Here is a 17987-nt window from a genome sequence, read left to right as displayed (position 1 = left end):
TTTGGATCCAATGTAGTCACGCATGGTTGCTCTGGTCCCCATTTCTTTTATATACTTTTCATCTTTTGTAATATCACACATTTTTTATAATGTGGTGTTTTTTTAAGTAGCTTATTCAAACTTCCGATGATAGCTGCACCACCCACTAACATAACCCACGAGACATCCCTTTTTGTGGGGTTATGATGACATCAATCCCACCCTATCATGACGTTTGTTCCTCAAGACATTAGGGCTCATGCTTCTCCTCCATCTTTGCCTTGGCGTAGAAGGGCCTTTTGGCTTGTGTTGATGAGTGTGTTTGAATTCAATCGCATTTGGCATCAATGATTCATCAATCTCTTATCATATCATGCCAAGTCGCAAACCAAAACAAGAGGAGGAAAAATCGAATCCTTAGTTATAAGATCATTTTAGGTTTCAGATCATCTTATTTTAAAATGTTATTTTCCAGTATAAATATTTATTTAAAAGGATCAAAGGCATTCTTGCAATTAGTAAAATATCAGACTTAGATAACATGAATTTGGCTTTTTTTAAGATTTAACATCATTAAATTTAGCTAAACATTCAATCCAAACAAATTATTAGACTCAATATATTTAAATTCAATAATGCGTTGAACTCAAGTAGATATTATCAATCCATTTGTATCCATCCTAAAGTCTCATCTTGCCAAGGCTTGCTTCTTTGGCATTGGAAAAATTGAAAAGGATAGGAAACATCTTCCAAACTACCATTGTCAATCCAAGCATTAAGCTAAAATTAGATCATTTTCTCATTACCAACTAATACTACATATTGATGATTAGCAATATCATGCAGCTTATTACCTTTAGTTAACAATTCACAACAATATACTTCCAACCCTTGAAATAGTATTACTTATCTTGCGGTATAAGTCTGAAGCATTTGAGATTATAAATGTTTTTTTTTATTATATTCTTCTACATACTAGACTCTTCTGAATCAAACCTTCATAATCATCTGAACAATAAAGCTTTGTTTTTATTCTTTAGAGATCCATTCCCAAGATCACCAGCAATTTTAGGACGAGCAATTATCAATCATCTAACATTATACAACTTATTACCTTCCTCCTTCCATTACCAGAAGAAGGGTCGCAATTTCTTTTCAATTGCTGCTGCTACCATAGCAAGCATAACGAACAAAGACAAATAGTAAATGGACAAGTTACTTAGGACTGATTTAATTAAGCACAACTTGCCCCAAATGGATAAAAATCTACCCTTCCACGAAGCCAATTTAGAGTTGAATTTATGGAATATAGGTTTCCACATCGATGTTCTACATGAGCGCGCATGCACCAATAGGAAGGCTTCGATATTTGAAAAGAAGATCTTCCTGCTTGCATCGAAGAATTCCAGTTGCGTAATCACAAATCTGATTTTGTTTTTAAAACCAATAATGCTACTTTTAAAGAAGTTAGTTTTCAGACCTAATACTAATTCAAAGCATAAAAAGATGCGATTTATATTAACTTTAATATTGTAATAAAAATATATGATTAAATTAATCCTGCGTAGTGGACATATGGTATTATAGAGAATTATATATTAATTAATGAAATTGTATACTATTTAGAACTGACATAAGTACATATCAATTTCAACCCAAACTCAATTTTTCTATATTTAATATTTGATATACTTAAAACTCATTTATGCAGTATATGTCATTTGTCAATTAAATAGATAATATGTAATTGGCATGTAAGATAGATGATGTAGAGCCATGAAGCACACCTGGCTGATGAGCCATGAGGCCCATAACCCATGGAATAGAAAGGTGCGAGCTCGACTCTAATATTATGGTATCAAAACCTAAACGTCTAGTTTATGTTCTTATTAATATAACAGGGGTGTCGAAGATCCTCTCCATAATTTACACTAAACATATTATTCAACTAGTTTTTACCTACCACTACATTAGAATAAATGAAATCAAAGTATTTGCTAGATTCTTTCCGCGGCCTAAGCCAGGTTATATTTATATGACACTAATCATATGCACCTCGATTATACCAACTTTTGTGGACCGTTGCTCGTAACAAGTTGGGATGTCAAGAATCACAGCAATAATTGAATGCTCAGGTTCATTAACAAGCTATAATGTCCTTGAATATTCCTTATGATCCAAGACGTGTGGTCCGTCAAATGTTTTTAAATAATTTAAATATGGGACATACACTAATCCTCCTGCTAAATATTTTTTTTTTATTGGGAAAATAAAATAAAAGGGCTGAAAAACTTAATATTTTTTAATTCCCGTTTTCATTACAGTTAGCTCCAGGTTTTGACTGTGCTCGGTTCAATTAATTTGGATAGGATATAATTATACAAGACGACGTTGATAGATTAATAGAGTTAATTAAGAAATTATTTTTTATTGAAGAGAAACCCTAGGTTTCAGGACGAAATTAAACAGTTGGACAAGCCCCAGCTTGCTCTTTAGAGGTTCCCAACTAATTTATGGTTCGAACTGAGAATATTGTATGAGCTCCGACAGCAAGTTAACAGTATACAGTTTGTCCCGCAATCTTACTGATGAAATTAAAGTCCTGTAACTTTTGCGGCACCAAGCATGGCTAAGATACGTAAAATCTTTAGTACATAATAATGCTCTCCAACTCTTAGAGACGGGTTTTCTTTTTATTTTAGAATCATTACACACATGGTTGGTTTACGCCTTGTTCTAGCTACTGTACTCACTTTTACACCCCAACTGGCCCGTTAATTTCCCTCTCTCAACTCTCCATCTATCAAACCAGTTTCCCAGTACAAAACTTTTTGTAATGCACAGGACAAACGGGCACTCATGGCTTCCACTAAAGGGTTAAATGGATTCTCACCAAGCTTATCGGGGTCTTCAAAAGGTTATGTACTTATGTATTTATAGTTGCATTTGAAGCCACGATATCAGGTAGATTCATGAAATCGAACCCGGGAAATCTCACCTTTTTTATTCAGGTTTACTTCAGTTTTTATTTTATTTTTTGCTGATTCGTTTTGTTTCCACTCGCTTGAAACAGCTAGCGGTAACATGACAAGCAAGGTTACCAGCGCTTTGCTAGATAATCAGACGTTCCAAAAAGCACTTTCATGCACGTAAGTATATGTCTGTACAATTGCATACACATGACTCAGAAAGGTTCAATAAGAGTGATTAGAGCAGGAAACACGATGAAGTGACTCAAAGCCTGGTTCCTTGCTGCTAAAAAAATCAGCTTTCAAATTTATCAGTAAACTTTTCCATAAAGTTTACTGCCACGAACCTACGCTACTGTAACATTATGCGAGCCTCAACTAGAGAAGTCTTGTTGCATCCAAAAACAAAAAACAAGTCTTGACTCCCAATCCACCAACTTGGAATTTGAGAACAGTAAAAGAACCGTTACCAAACAATTACACAGAGATTTTCATCCTCTTCTTGTTTTTTTATGAAAAAGGAAAGAAGAGAAAAGAAAGAAACCGGCGAGAATGTCAATTTAAATCAAGCCTAACAAGACATGAAAGAAGAGTACTAGTGGTAGTGGACCTAGACTAGGAATCACAATGCATGCCACTAGCTAGTAACTATTAAATCTTTATGTCCTTGAAATTAAAAAGTAGAAAAGGATCAAAATAGTCTACATGACTAACAAGTTTTGGAGACGGTCAAAAAAAAAAAAAAAAGAGTTTCTGGCTTTAAGCCAGGAAGATCTTTCCATGGGACCAAATAGAATCTAATTAAAGCATTCCCTCAAGATCTCACAAAATTCAAACTTCTCTAGCATGCCTTAGTAACACAAGCTTCTTCTTCTTCTTCTTCTTCGTCTTCTTTTTGACAATAATCGAGTGATAACACAAGTTGCCCTAATCATGGATGAACAAGGTATATTTCGCTGTCTGGTAGGAGATATATTACGAGTCCCTTTTCTCTTCCAGAGTCAAAAATAACACCCGTATTTTCAAGGAATTGTGTCCCCAAAGCGGGACAGTGCACTCAATTATACCTTTCACCCCCATACGTCTCTTTCACTTGCAAGTACAGAGAATGGTCTGATTATCATTTTTCCAAAGCCGAAAGGTAAGCTGACCAGTCCCACTAAATCATATGAGATCAAACCGAAGAAGCTTAATCAAAGCAAGATGTAGCTAATTGGAATATGGGAATCAAACTAGTTATTAATAATAAGCAGGCAGAAGACCATATATATATATATGTTGACTGAAACGAATTCTCTCATGTGTTGGGAAAGCGTTTTAAACCTTTCCCATTGATTGCTGAATGACAATTAATATTTAAGTAATTGAGTAATCATTCCATTATCATCTTCACCGTTGAACTTTCTCAATATTAATGAGATTAATTAGCTGGACCCAACACTGATTTAAAATAAAGGGAACTGGAAAACTACTGTGTAACCTTTTTGTTAGGCGTGGCTTTATTCAAAATTTATTTTTTTATTTTAAATTATTTTTTATATTTTTATATTATTTTAGTTTACTATTGTTAAAATAAAAATTTAAAAAATATAATTTCAAGTGAAAAATATTTTTAAAAAATAATTACTACCATTAAACCAAACATGCTCTTGGACCGGTGACCTTGAATACCTGAATTATAAGGATCACACTTAACATATTTCTTTCTTTTTTTTCTTATTTATTTTTTAAATTTATATAATCTTTTTATTGGATAAACTAATTACAAGTTCGCATGCTGGATATGTCTTGTTAAGGCCTTTTATCCTTGATCCTTTTTTCTCATAGATGAGTGATAAAAAAAAAAAAGTGTGGTGCGTGTAATACCATGTTAGAAAGACTCTCTGACTTTTTTTTTTTAGTGTAAGCAAAGCTGTTTCTGCGTAAATCTTTTAGTAACATGCTTATATAACAAGACACGAGTTATATTTCCATGGAAAAGCTCTGAGTCTAACTTGCAAACACACAAAATTATAATCGTTCCAGATTTATTTATATTATTTAGGAAAGAGAATATTAAAAATGCTATTGTTTTAATTAGGTTTAATTATTATTCAGAAAGTAAAAAAGAAAAGAAGAAAAATATATCTTTTCTATTAAATCCTAGTGCTATTTTAAAATAAAATAAAATAAAATGTAAATGGAAATGTAAATTTTAGTTTCAACTGTTATGAAAAACAAAGAAAGTGAAAAATAAAACGTAGCCGAAACCGAAATCCAAAACCGGCCCAATAGACAGCATAGGCCAGCGGGCCAGCCTAGTCCAGGTCCGGTCCCATAAACGACGTGTCGTTCAAGTCCATCCCTATTAGCTCCTGGGAGTTGAATGATATAGCATCCCTCCATATCAGTCATTTCACAGCCCAAAACCCATAAACAATAAACCAATAACATAAAAAAAAATCAGATTTTCATATAAAATACTTTGTTGCTTCTTCAAGTTTCATACCACCTCGAATATTAAAACTATACATCCCCGCTAAGAAAAAAGCATTAAAAAAATAATCAATAAATATTCACTTTAGTAATGATTTGTTTAAAAATGTGTTAAAAATAATTTTTTTTAAAAAATATATTAAAAATAATATTTTTTAAAATTTTATTTTTGAAATTAGTAAATATAAAAAAAATAAATTAAGATTAAAAAAATAATAATAAAAAACACAATTGTATGCAATAACTAAATCTCCGTCTTCACTCGTCTAATTCTCACTTAATTTTCTTTAAGTTCTCTTTGTTTTCTATGAAAATCAAATTAAATCCCCAATCCTCTAAATTTTTTTTTTATCTTTGGGCTTTGATTGACATAACTGATTGAAGATTCTGAACGTGACTCAAAAGTCGCGGAAGGTACGGATCTCGTTAATTTCTCTCACCCTCATCCTCTTTCTCTTCAATTTTATTTTTTTGACGAGCACTCAAACTACTTGCTGCAATGAACTGGATTCTTTTGAACCGGTGTAGTGCTTAGCACAAGGTAGTTATCCAGGATTTAGAAACAATCATGGCCAAGTAAGAAGTGGAACAAGCATCTGCTGCGTTTAGGATCACACTGGAAGGAGACCGTATACCTGCTCTGCTCCTCGCTTCTCAGTCAGGCATTAAGTATTAACTGATTGATTTTGCCATGTTATACATTGCTTGTAGTGATAATATTATTGGTTTTTTTGGCAAGCTTGTGATTTCCATTGTGAAAAGCACTTCATGGGTAAGATGAGATTGAATAGAGCTACAAGAGTAATTTGGATAATACGTCATCTTTCAATTAGGAAACAAGCTGACAAATATTAAAATTATAACCTGATTGAAGGTGTTTTCATTTTTTATGAAGAAATTTTGTTATTATCTTGGTCAGTTCTTTGGTAAGCTGATTTGTTTAGAATTATCCTATCAGGGGTTAGTTTTCATTTATTGAAACACGTTTAGTTACTGTGAAAAGTTTTCATGTTTATGAAGGGGTGAAACACTAAATGTTTGACAATGGATTAAAATTCTCAGATTTCTAACTTCGTCTTCGAATGTAGAATACTTGGTGCTCATTTTTAATCTCAATTAAGAGGAAGAGCTACAGAAGTGGGCTAGGAATGTATTTTCAATTGCAATGTTTATGCTTTCTGTCCTTGAAATTCCGTAGTTTATTAAGAAAATTGATGCTCTAAATCTCATTTATATTCTGTAGCTTGTAATTTGTGTTGATATCTTCAGAGCGAGAGTTAGTTGAGTTTGATGGTTTGTACCATCAAAGCAACTGGGTTTTGAGAAAATAGGAAAGTCCAGCTCGTAGGACCTTGCCATTCTCACATCAGGTGCAGTTAGGTTCTGCAGTTAATTTATTTCCCTTCCAACTTTCCTTGACTGATGCATGAACTACTATGTTTTTTTTAATCAATTCTTTTTATGATTTACAGGGTACCACTGAAACCAACCTTGAGAAGATGGGATTAGAAATGCTTCATTCATGTAAACAGGTAAGATAGACTACACTATACATGTTAGTTTTCTATACAGGAAATAACTTCATATAGATCCCTGATGTAATGATGTGTATTTCAAGTCTCTGAATTTGCCATTTAGATTTATGAGGGAGCTTATTATTCTACGGCTAATCACTAATGATCAATGGATATGCTCTTAAGGTAGTACTGCAATGTAGTTGGATTGAAGCATGTGAATTTGCTAGGTACTTGTATTTAAAAAAAAAAGTAAGCACAGATACACATTTGTCAATTGATATTAAGTCTTTACTTGAACATGTCAAATACGGGGTGATCCTGCTATCAAAGCATGCACACCAACCATTTGCTTTCAACTAATTTATCCTACTGACATATCTTGAGATTTTGGAACTAAACAATCACCTAGTCATATGCCATGTTAAGCAACATCCATCTTTACATTTCTTCAGAAAATTTATTTAGGCATCATCATGAACATGTACTAAAATTCATCTTTTAAAAATAGTAATAACATTTTCCTTAATTGCAGGTTTGGTTGCGTAACATTGGATTTGGAATTCTGGTTATGAAGTGGAGAAGGTCTGTGATGTTTCCAGCGGAGATCTGGCCTGTAGCATGTGAGACTTTCCTCTGTTCTTGTGTGTGTCTGTATTAAATTGTGTGAATTTAATTTATATTTTTTTTACTGTTTTTCAATAATTTTAATATATAAAAAATAATTATTTAATGTATTTTTAAATAAAAAATATTCTTTATCACAGTAACAAACAATCACACAGCCTACAATGCAGCGGCAGCAAAATACTTTTTTTAAGATGAGTTATTGTTTTTTAATTCATGTTTGTAATTGTTTTTTAAAATATTTTTAATTTGAAAATATATCAGAATAATATTTTATTTTATTTTTTTAAAATTTATTTTTTATATCAATATATCAAAATAAAAAAAAATTAGAGAAAACAATTTTTTAAAAACAAAAATAAATAGATTGATATACTCATTGAATGGTGTCTTTATTCGGTTCTTCTTTTATAGTGCCGTAACCGAACAATATATTTTTTTTAAAAAAATAAAATGGACTGGTCGGAATTGTTAATATTTACAATCCTTTATTCGGATCGATTTTCTTTCTTTGTTTTGTCTTTCCTTTTATTTGTTTTTTAGGCGATGATGCGGGGGCCCAAATCCACGTTGCTTTCCTATGGAAATGGCCTTTGCCTTTGTACTGCATATGGGCTAAATTTCTAACAGAATATATAAAATCCTCGTGCAGACAGTTTTTGGACCCAACATATTTCTTAAGTTTTAATTTGTTGGGCTTCAGTAATTAGTTTAAGGCTTCTAAAATGGGCTTCACTTGTTTTATGATTAGCTCTCAAGCATTATGTCACGTATTCGCTTGAAAGAAAAGAGTCACAAAATGGTCACGACAGGAACCACTAACAAAACATAATGTCATGGGTTCATCGCGTGACATTCACGGCATTAAAAAGAACAACCGTACACATAGAAGATAAGATATAGTCTCCACGCCCCATGCAATGGCCCATCTCCACCGAGAAACAATGTAGTTGGAATTAAACGATGGGAGAGAGAGAGAGAGAGAGGGGAGCAGCCATGGCAGCTAAAACGAGTACAGAACCAGCTGTCAAGATGGGGGCATCACTCCGGCTTCAGTAATTCCTCTCACATGATATCTATGGAGTCCCGGATCCTGCTCCCGTTGTCCGTCCTCTCTCGACTCTCTCGTCTTTATTAGCCCCCCGTCGCCCGTCCTCTCTCAACTCTCTCTTCTTTATTAGCCCCCCGTCGCCCGTATTAGCCCCCCGTTTCTCCTGAAATGCAATAACTCTGTGCCGTGGATGTTAGATTTATGAAGCTAACTCTCCAGGACGCAGACTCCTTGCATTGATCAAACTAAATAATAACCAAATCAAATCCAATCAACCTGAAACAAGTCATGTCTATCTCTGGAATCCCGACTGGACTGCGTTTAGAAATGCTTTCAGACAAAAAAAATATGTATGTTTTTTTAGGTGTTATTTATGGTTTTAATGTATTTATATGAAATTTAAAAAAAAAAAATTAATAAAATATATTTTTAATTGAAAAGTATCCTACCGTATATATTACCAAAACACTTCATCTTCATAATGTTTACTTGTTGATCCTATCAAGTAGAGAAAATCACATTAAAGGGGAGTTTCAACCTAGAAAAGAAAGAAACATCTGCGTTTTACGTTTATAGTTGGGACAATGCCAGTATTAATTACAAACAAGTATAAGAAATGGGGATGTCTCCTCACATGCCGTTTGAGTTTTAGAGGTATTAGAGTATGATAATAGTTATTTTTAAAAAAAAAATTATTAAAAAAATATATTTTTTATTTTTTAAATTTATTTTTAATATAAACATATTAAAACAATCTAAAAATATAAAAAAAAATTAACCATTATTTATACTGCAATCCCACACTAAAATTCATAATTTTCAAAAAGACCTGGGTTCTGTTGACCGGGTCACCGGGTTTAACCAGGTCGCCTAAAATTTTTTTTTAAAATCAAAATGATGTCATTTTAATAATAATAAAAAAAAAGCCAACGGGTTGCAACTGTGTTTTTTACTAGGTCTTACCGGGTCAACCCACCAAGTCAATCGGGTTTTTTTTTTTTATTTTTTTTTATCCTGGCCCGGTTTTAGTCCCGGGTCAACCAGATTGGATTGGTTTTAAAACTATGCTAAAATCTGAAGGATTTTTTTTTTTAAAAAAAAAAAAAAAAAAACTTAATTCCGTTATTGTGGCAAAAAATCTTTATGATTCAAACTATTTTCTATACAAGTTAATGCAATTTCTAATAACTGGCTCTATGATTGTAATCCGAACAGTACGGAAGCTACTGAACTAATTAATGTCGAGTAAATTTAACCCGTCACAAGATAGTATCTTTGCAAGCCGACTGCTTTACGCTTGTTGATTAGTCAGTGGCTATTTCTAATGAAATGCATCCTATCTATTCACAAGAAAAATATTTTAATTTAAAATTATCCTTAACTTAATTGTATATTAATAGAGATTAATTTCTTAAAACAATATTAAATGCACATTCTTTTAAATATACCTGGTATATTACAAAAAAAATGAATTCAAAAAATTAAACAGGGATGGGAGCCAATCTACTTGACCACCAAATTTACTTCTCGTAATTATTATTAAAAAAAACATGTACTTGCTTGCCCAGTATTATGAAATATTGCTAACAGTCCAGTAAAAAAAAAAAAAAGGAATATACCTTTTACTTCACACTTGACAGTTTGATGTTAAAAAAAAAAAAAAAAAGGTTCAGTTCAAAAACGGATCTCTGAAGAGCAAGCCTCCCCTGCAATCATGAGCATCTACTGAATTTTCATTTTGGATTATCTGAGATTGTTGTACATAATATTTTTAAAAATATGTTTAAACAAGTACCGGAAAATATCATCATTTCACGCGATTATTCAACTGTGAAACTTTCTTGTAGCCCAGCAGTACATATACTAAATATAAACATCTTGCATGTTATTTAATAACTAGATTCTTGGCCCGTATCATCCCTTGAAATTGTATCATTTCTTTATAACCTTAAAAACATTATGAAGATATTAAGAAGTAAAGAACTCTGTATACTAGATAAAGAAGCTTAATCTCCAATTTATAAGTTGATGGATTATTGCGAACTTTTTTGAAAGTCAAGTGCAAAAATTAAAAAAAAAAAAAAAAAAAAAAAAGGAAAAGCTAAGTGGCACCCAATCAAATGGAATTACTCAACACTTGGGAGGTTAGTCTCGCTTTGATGGTTTTAATAACACCTATAAAATTTTTTTATTTAATTCATATAAATATTTAAATCAGTTTATACACGTTTTGATTAATACCAATAAATTTACAAAGACTTTTTTTTACCACTATAAGTTGGTGCACTTGTTGCTTGAAAGTAATGGGAAAAGGTACTTGCTGGCATGTTTAACATTCTTGTCAACTATTTTTTTATATTTTTTATATTTATTAAAATGTTAAATTGACACTCATACCACCAGATTATTAAAAAAAAAAAAAATGAAAGTGCAAATAAACCCCTGGAGACAAGCTAGAGAAGTGTTGATTTTAATGGCAAGTTGGCAACACATTCATTAAACTTTGTTATGAAAAAATAAATTGTGAAAACGCTAATGAATTTAAGTTAAATATTATTTATACTTTAAAGGACAATTAAGTATTTATACTATGCATGAAAATATAAAAAAATCAACTTATTCTCAGTTAATCCTATGATGAATTGTGAATCTTGTGAAAATATCCTATTACCCCTAATAAAATTTTAATTTTTTTTAGAATAAAAAAATAATAATTTTACTTTTTCAATCCAAAATGAAACATGGTATTTCTACCGTAATAATTTATCAGAAGTATTGCACGTGAGAAGATAAAATTATCATCCTTCTTTTTCTTAAAAAGTCTGTTATAATGCATAAATTTTGGTAATAGGACAACATGAGTAGTCGTGAAATCATTTTATTTGTCATTGCAGTAACATTCCAATATTCAAAACATAGTCGTTTTAAATTCCTCGAAACTCACCACCCACCCCCACCACCAAATCAAATCCTCTTTTAAGAGCCTGTTTGGCTATGTATTTACAGCAAAGTTTTTATTTAATCGTGATTTCATCTTCTTTTGTTACAAAACATAACTTAATTTTTATGTATGAACCCCATTATTAAATGCATTCAAAACTTAGTTTTGTAGAAGCTATTTTGACATGCTTTTCACAATACTACGTTTCTACTCTGTTTATTTTTTAAAAAGGAGGCCGCAAGATAAAAAAAAAATAAACGCAAAAATAAAGGAAAAAAAAAAAGGATCGTTGTCCATTAGTGGAGAGCAGGTCCCTTTCACCACTAGCCTTTGTCGTTTCCATTGTCACGTTGCTCTTCCCCTTCCCCTTCTCCTTCGTTGTGTTTCGCATTCTCCATTGTTCTGTAACATGAATAATGGAGAGTGAATTAATTCACTATCCATTATTCACATGCAACATGAACAGGGGAGCGTGACCGACCTTCAGTATTTCCATCGTTCCTCAGTCCATCACCATTGCAGTGCTCTTCCCCTTCCTCCCCTCCTTCTCCTTCGTTTGGACTACTCTCCACAATTCACGTTGCATGTGAACAATGGAGAGTGACAACATGAACATTAGAGAGTAACCGGCCTCCGGCATTTCAACCATCTCTCAGTCCATAACCATCGCACTGCTCATCCCCTTCCCCTTCTCTTTCTCCTTCATTTGGGTTGCTCTCCACTATTCATGTTGCGCATGAACAGTGTAGAGTGTATCCATTGTTCATGGCCAGACTAGTCTAACCCAAACCTAAATGTGTGGGACCGGTCTGACCTGGTAAAATAAAAAAATTTAAAAAACTTTTCTTGGATATTGTGTTTTATTAAAAAAACTAGTGTTTAATATTAATCAATGGCACTACATGAATTATATTAGAAGGAGATCGCATGATAACATAGCATTTGCGGAATATTTTTTATTATTCCATTAAACTCTTTGTAATTCCATCACGTATGAAATTTATCAGACAAGGACTACAATTGATGACATAGCATTTGTGAAATTTGATTGTAATTTCAATTTTATTCTGATGATATTTTACTTGATGTTGTGGTATTCTTAGGAAGACATGAAAACTATAGTCCTTGTGAGATAGATTTTGTACGTGATGGAATTACAGATAGTTTAATGAAATAATAAAAAAAATATTTTATATAAAATATTGTTTATTTCATGACGCAACAGCAATAGTTAAATCTATAATATTGAAATTAAAAATCATATTAGTTATTTTATAACCTCAATTTTAAAAACATTTTTAACCAAACACATTCAACAACTTTTTATTCAACTTTAATTTTAACCAAACATATATTTTAATAACCTAACTTCAACTAAAATTACTTTTTATAAAACAATTTTTTTCAAACTAAGAAAATTTATTTTAAGTAAATAAAAAGATAACAAATTTTTTTTTTTTTAAATATAAAAATAATCAAGCTTTTAGATAGTATTTTTATTCATTTCTTGGAATCTCTCGTATACTTGCAAATCAATCTTATTAATTTTTTACTTATGCTCTCAGATAGTCTCTTTATTTATTTTTTGGAATCTCTCGTATACATGCAAATCAATCTTATTAGTTTTTTACTTATTTTCTTTACTTTAGTTTTAAGCTCTGCTTGTCTGTAATTGATTCTTGAAAAGAGGCTATCCTTTCACCTGTAGACACTGTTACTTGTATCTGTATCTAATATTCTCTAGGTTATCTCATTTTGTATTTTAAAAATACTTTTAATTTATATTAATTTTTTAATATATTCAAATTATTTAAAAATATTAAAGTTAAAAATAAAATTTTTAAAATAACGCAGGCACTTCTTAAAAACAACTGCATTATATGAAAAATCTTTTTTTTTTTCACCACTAGCCTGTCTTCGTAAAGGAGGAAACATTGACAACCCATTTTAAATAGACAAAAATAAAAATAAAAATAAAAACGATAATTAATATTAGGGGGTAGTATTTAACGACAGTTGATGACAAATTTCTCTGAAAAAGAAAAAGGAAAGGGAAAAATTACGAAACGAAAATGACCCCGTTTCGCATCACGAGACAGCACAACCGCGACGTGAAAAACCAAGTCGAGATTTGCCCCTATCAAACTCCAACAAAAATCCTTGTTGCATCAGATTCCCAATCACCGAAAACCCACCACTCTCCACCTCAACGGGTTGAATCGCCAAACACTTGATTCCCTCGCTTATATCTATAAAATAATTCCTTGGCGGCGGCGAATACAACGACTCACCACCGAGTTCCAAACTCAGTCTTGGAAATCTCGGTCTTGACACGCCCGTCACGTTCACACAAAGATCAAAACCACTCTGAGTGGACACACCCCCTGGAGTTGGACTCGGTAGCTTCACTTCACGCTTAAACGCCGATAATATCTCACGGTAAGCTGGCTCTGTTATGAAAGTTAACGTCGTCCCTGAGTCAATAACTGTCCCGCCGTTACCTAACTCGTCGAGTGACCACACAGAAGGGTCAATAGGTAGTTTTACACCGTCAACAAACACTCCTTTAATGGCAATGTAGTAAAAGGTGGGGGCATCAGGGTTAATTAACAACGGCGTGTAGCTCATCATGCTTTTATTATCCTTCTTAGTGGAAACGATGTCGCCGATCATGAGATAGCTGGTTGGAGGAGGCGAGAGAGTATAATCCATGAGGCAATAAGAGAAGCTGCGACCAAATCGACGGCCCAACTGAGAAGCAAACGAGATGGGCCCGCGGCCTAAGCCCATTACGCCACTGGCCCCATTGAAACTCGACCCGATGAGACTCGGACCCGAGACATGAAACCCGCACCCGAATGCGATGCTCTTCAGCTTCATTTCTCTACCGGAGCTTGTATTTAAGGTCGTGGTTTCTTTGGAAAAGAACCCAGAAGTTTTGGACCCATCAGAGTAGACGTACTCGTATCTACAGGTGCTGTGAAGGCGAGTGTGGTTGCAGGGATTGGGGTTAGGTTGAGGGACGAGCTGACACAGTGAGCTGAAACAGTGAGTTGGGGAGAAGGTGGTTGAATGGCGAGCGAGGAATGTGGATCCGGGTGGGTGCATGGAGCAGTTAGTCTTGCAAGCAGAGCATCTAACCCAAGTGAGGTCGCTCCCCGTATCTGCAACGAGGAGGAGGGTTTGAGGTGGGGAGCCAAGGCGGATGGAGACAAAGTATTGGCCAGAGCCGGAGGAAGCTCCGGATATCAAGGGGGATTTGGAGGAGGTTGGACGGTGGCTTTGGTGGCGGTGGTGGCTGTGATGGAGAAGAGAGAGACGTTGGATGTCTGAAGAGAGGGATTGGAATGGGGTAGGAAATGGTGTTTTGTGGAGTAATGGGAGTTTAAGGTATTCCGTCGTGGAGGCGGAGAGATCCACGAAGGCGAGTAAAAGGAGGTGGAAGAGGAGGGAGAGAGGCACCATTGTGCTGTGTAGCTCTGTGTGTGTGTTGTGTCCGTGAGAGAGAGGAAAGCAGACGCGTTGTTTGGATTTAAATGACCGTACCATAATTAAACTGGTGCCTGTTGCTGCTGCTGCTTGTTTTTTTTTAACAGCTGCAGCTTTTATGGCACTGGGAATTGTTGGCTGTAACTCGATCCCTGTAGTTGTCTTGGAGTGATTAATTAGTTTGGATAGTATCACAAACAATTTAACAGTATCTTAATCAGCTTTTATCACCCTCCATGCAGTAATTTCTCCTCAAAATTCCTTCTTCCTTGAACGAATTTTTCTCTCTTTCCACTACTCTTTTCGTTATTACATTTTTCATAAAAAAACAAAGTCGTTGTTTATATGTGCACAAGAGTGCTGTTGAGGCACTGCATCTAACAACATCAACATAGTTTTTATGATTAATGGGCAGGCTTCTATACTGAGAAGTAATAAGACTTTGCATAAACAACAAGTTTTTGATAAATATTTTAATAAAATTGACAAAGAGACTGAACAGAAACAGATTCAAAACAAAGAAGTTGATTATTCGGTCTATGAAACTACGAGGACTAATCGATTACTTCTGTTAATTACAGGGACTAGAGCTATAATTCAACTCCAACGTAAAGGGGGACACATAAGAGTGGAAAAGGGGGAGTTCGTGGGAGGAAGAGCGACAGTAGTTTGGGGCTGGTGGGGATGCCTTTTATTTCTTGGCATTTACGCTCGTGACATTTTGTGGGATTAAACTGGTTAGGAAGCAAAACCTTTAGATTTGGCATCCAATGATGTCCCTAGCCATCTAGCCAGCCTATAGGAAGTCGCCACATGGAAAACCCAGCTGGACTGTCTTTTTGTGATCATTTGTTGGGGGCAGAGCAGGGAATGATGGGTGTGGTGGCATTTACGGAATTTCTGGGGGGAGACTGACCATTGCAGAATACACATGCATTCCATAAAAGCTGCACCTTTCTTGGTTTCTTTCTTTGGCGAGGCCTCAGCAAATGATTTCACTTGTTCACATCATGTTTTAACAGTGTGTACATGTAATTGTTCCTTTTATCCTATGTAAAATTGTTTTTTTTTTTCCTGCAATTTTTTATATTTAAAAATCATTTTAATATATCAATATCCAAAAAATAAAATTTAAAAAACTCATCCCCTCCAAACATGCCGCGAAAACAAACTAATGTTGCAAAATAAAGGAAGGGATCTTGGGCTTTAGTGACACTTCATATAGGGGCCCAGTTATTCAACCTCACGCTAAGAACGAGCCCAGTAGCCTAGCCCAATAAGGAAACCAACCTCTTAGCTACATACAATCCAGGGCCCCGTTTTCATTTCCTTCGTCTTGTTTTTTCCCCAGCATTAACGATATCTGCAAACCAACTAAATTATTCCTCTGAAGTTTTAAATATAACCTTCACAAATACATTTACAAGCAAGGATTTTCTTGGATTTTCAGTATTTGAACTCTAAATAATATATATATATATATATATATATTAGCATGCAGGTAATGTCGGCCCCACAATTTTCAGTACTTCGCTTTTGACGTTTTATAGACTTTTATTGCAATATTCAGATTCCCATACGAAGGAATCAGCATGCAGGTAGGTTGAATAAATGCTGATACATCTATAAAGAATCTTAGATAGATTGATTTGTTTGTTAAGTACAGATTTACCCCTCCCTCCCTCTCTCTCTCTAAGTATGTGGAGCACACGAGAGAAGCACGTGAGTAGAGAGACAAGTCCAATTGCCTGTGTCTACCTTGGCGGAACATTGCAGGGAATAAATCTCTATATATCTCTAGACTAGGAAAATGATGGTGAAGTAACATGAACACTGCCCGCGAGCGCCCATATCTATGTTACTTAAATTTCAATATTATCTTCTGTAATGTTTTCGCGACTCTTTGTACTCTCAAGTCTCGAGCTGAATAATCAGTGGATCATAATTGATTTTGTATAGATAAATATGCTTTCAAGATGATACATGTAAGACGATTTCTCACGTCAAAACAAAATAATACTTTTCAAAGGTAAAAAAGAGAAGAAACGAAAGATTACCAAATAGAAAAACATTAAATCAAGAAAAAAGGAGGAGGCTTCGCCATGTTTTTGGGCCGTTATGGTAGTGCAATCCATGCACACGAACCACCAACCACCGCAGCAACTCTCAGTCAAACCTCATCAAATAGGCGTTTGCGAGGCTAGAGTGGATGCTGCTATGACAAGAAAGAAGAATGGATAGAAGCGGTGTGTGTATTTGCCACTTTTGAAAACCAGGTGCAAGGTGCTTGACGAGAGGAAGAGTGCTGAGTCTCCTTCTTGGTCACTAAAAATACTATTCTGAGGATATTGGAAGACGGGAAAGACCGTGAGCTGGCTGGAAAGACCCAAAAACCGCATCCTGAATTCTCATCTTACTTGAGGAAAACTACCGGAGCCTCTATCCGGCCAGAACTAACCATGTAATTTTATGGGAGATCACATGGTCAACTCTGATAGATCGGAGCAGAGAAGGAATCAATCGAACTCTGTTGATGATCTCAAGATCAACAACAACAGAGTGATGGTTTTGCGGCGAGGGGAGCCCAGACAGACCCTAAAATCAGGATCAAGGATACGAGGTTTGGGCTTCAATTGTTGCTCTGGGTTGACAGCATACATCAAACTCACCCAGCAGTCAGCTCAATGGACCGCTCTATCATTCTTCTTGCAATTTCTGATTCTAAAGAATCTGCTTTGGCAGCTGATCTTGTTGAGCGGGATTGAAAGTATGATCATATATAGTTTTATTAAAATTAATTGTTATTAAGGTAAGGGAATATTTTTCAATCGGTAAAAACGTCAACTCGATCTAAGCCCGTCATCATAGAATCATCTCACTAACATTTTTGTGCTAATTTAATTAATCCTTGTAATGTCTAATTGCATCAAGACACTTCATCA

At 34.3% G+C, this 17987-nt stretch overlaps 1 protein-coding gene and 1 long non-coding RNA gene across 4 annotated transcripts; one reads left to right on the top strand and one right to left on the bottom strand.

Moving 5' to 3' along the window:
• Positions 1 to 5666: 5666 nt before the first annotated feature.
• Positions 5667 to 7714, top strand: LOC118039973 (uncharacterized). 3 transcript variants are annotated; one of them, XR_012170487.1, is made up of 5 exons: positions 5667 to 5837; positions 5952 to 6085; positions 6512 to 6793; positions 6896 to 6955; positions 7473 to 7714. It is a non-coding gene; the product is annotated as an uncharacterized lncRNA (long non-coding RNA). The 3 variants fall into 3 exon arrangements; XR_012170488.1 differs by having other exon boundaries at positions 5667 to 6085; positions 6667 to 6793; XR_004685997.2 differs by having other exon boundaries at positions 5667 to 6085.
• Positions 7715 to 13520: 5806 nt separating this feature from the next.
• LOC118039974 (aspartyl protease family protein 2) lies at positions 13521 to 15209 on the bottom strand. Its single transcript, XM_035046825.2, has one exon. The coding sequence runs from the start codon at positions 15103 to 15105 to the stop codon at positions 13645 to 13647; it is 1461 nt and encodes a 486-aa protein (XP_034902716.1). The 5' UTR covers positions 15106 to 15209; the 3' UTR covers positions 13521 to 13644.
• Positions 15210 to 17987: the final 2778 nt, after the last annotated feature.

This window comes from Populus alba, chromosome 8 (assembly GCF_005239225.2).
Source record: "Populus alba chromosome 8, ASM523922v2, whole genome shotgun sequence".
In the NCBI taxonomy this organism is placed as follows: domain Eukaryota; kingdom Viridiplantae; phylum Streptophyta; class Magnoliopsida; order Malpighiales; family Salicaceae; genus Populus; species Populus alba.
This window is presented reverse-complemented; position numbering and strand designations above follow the sequence as displayed.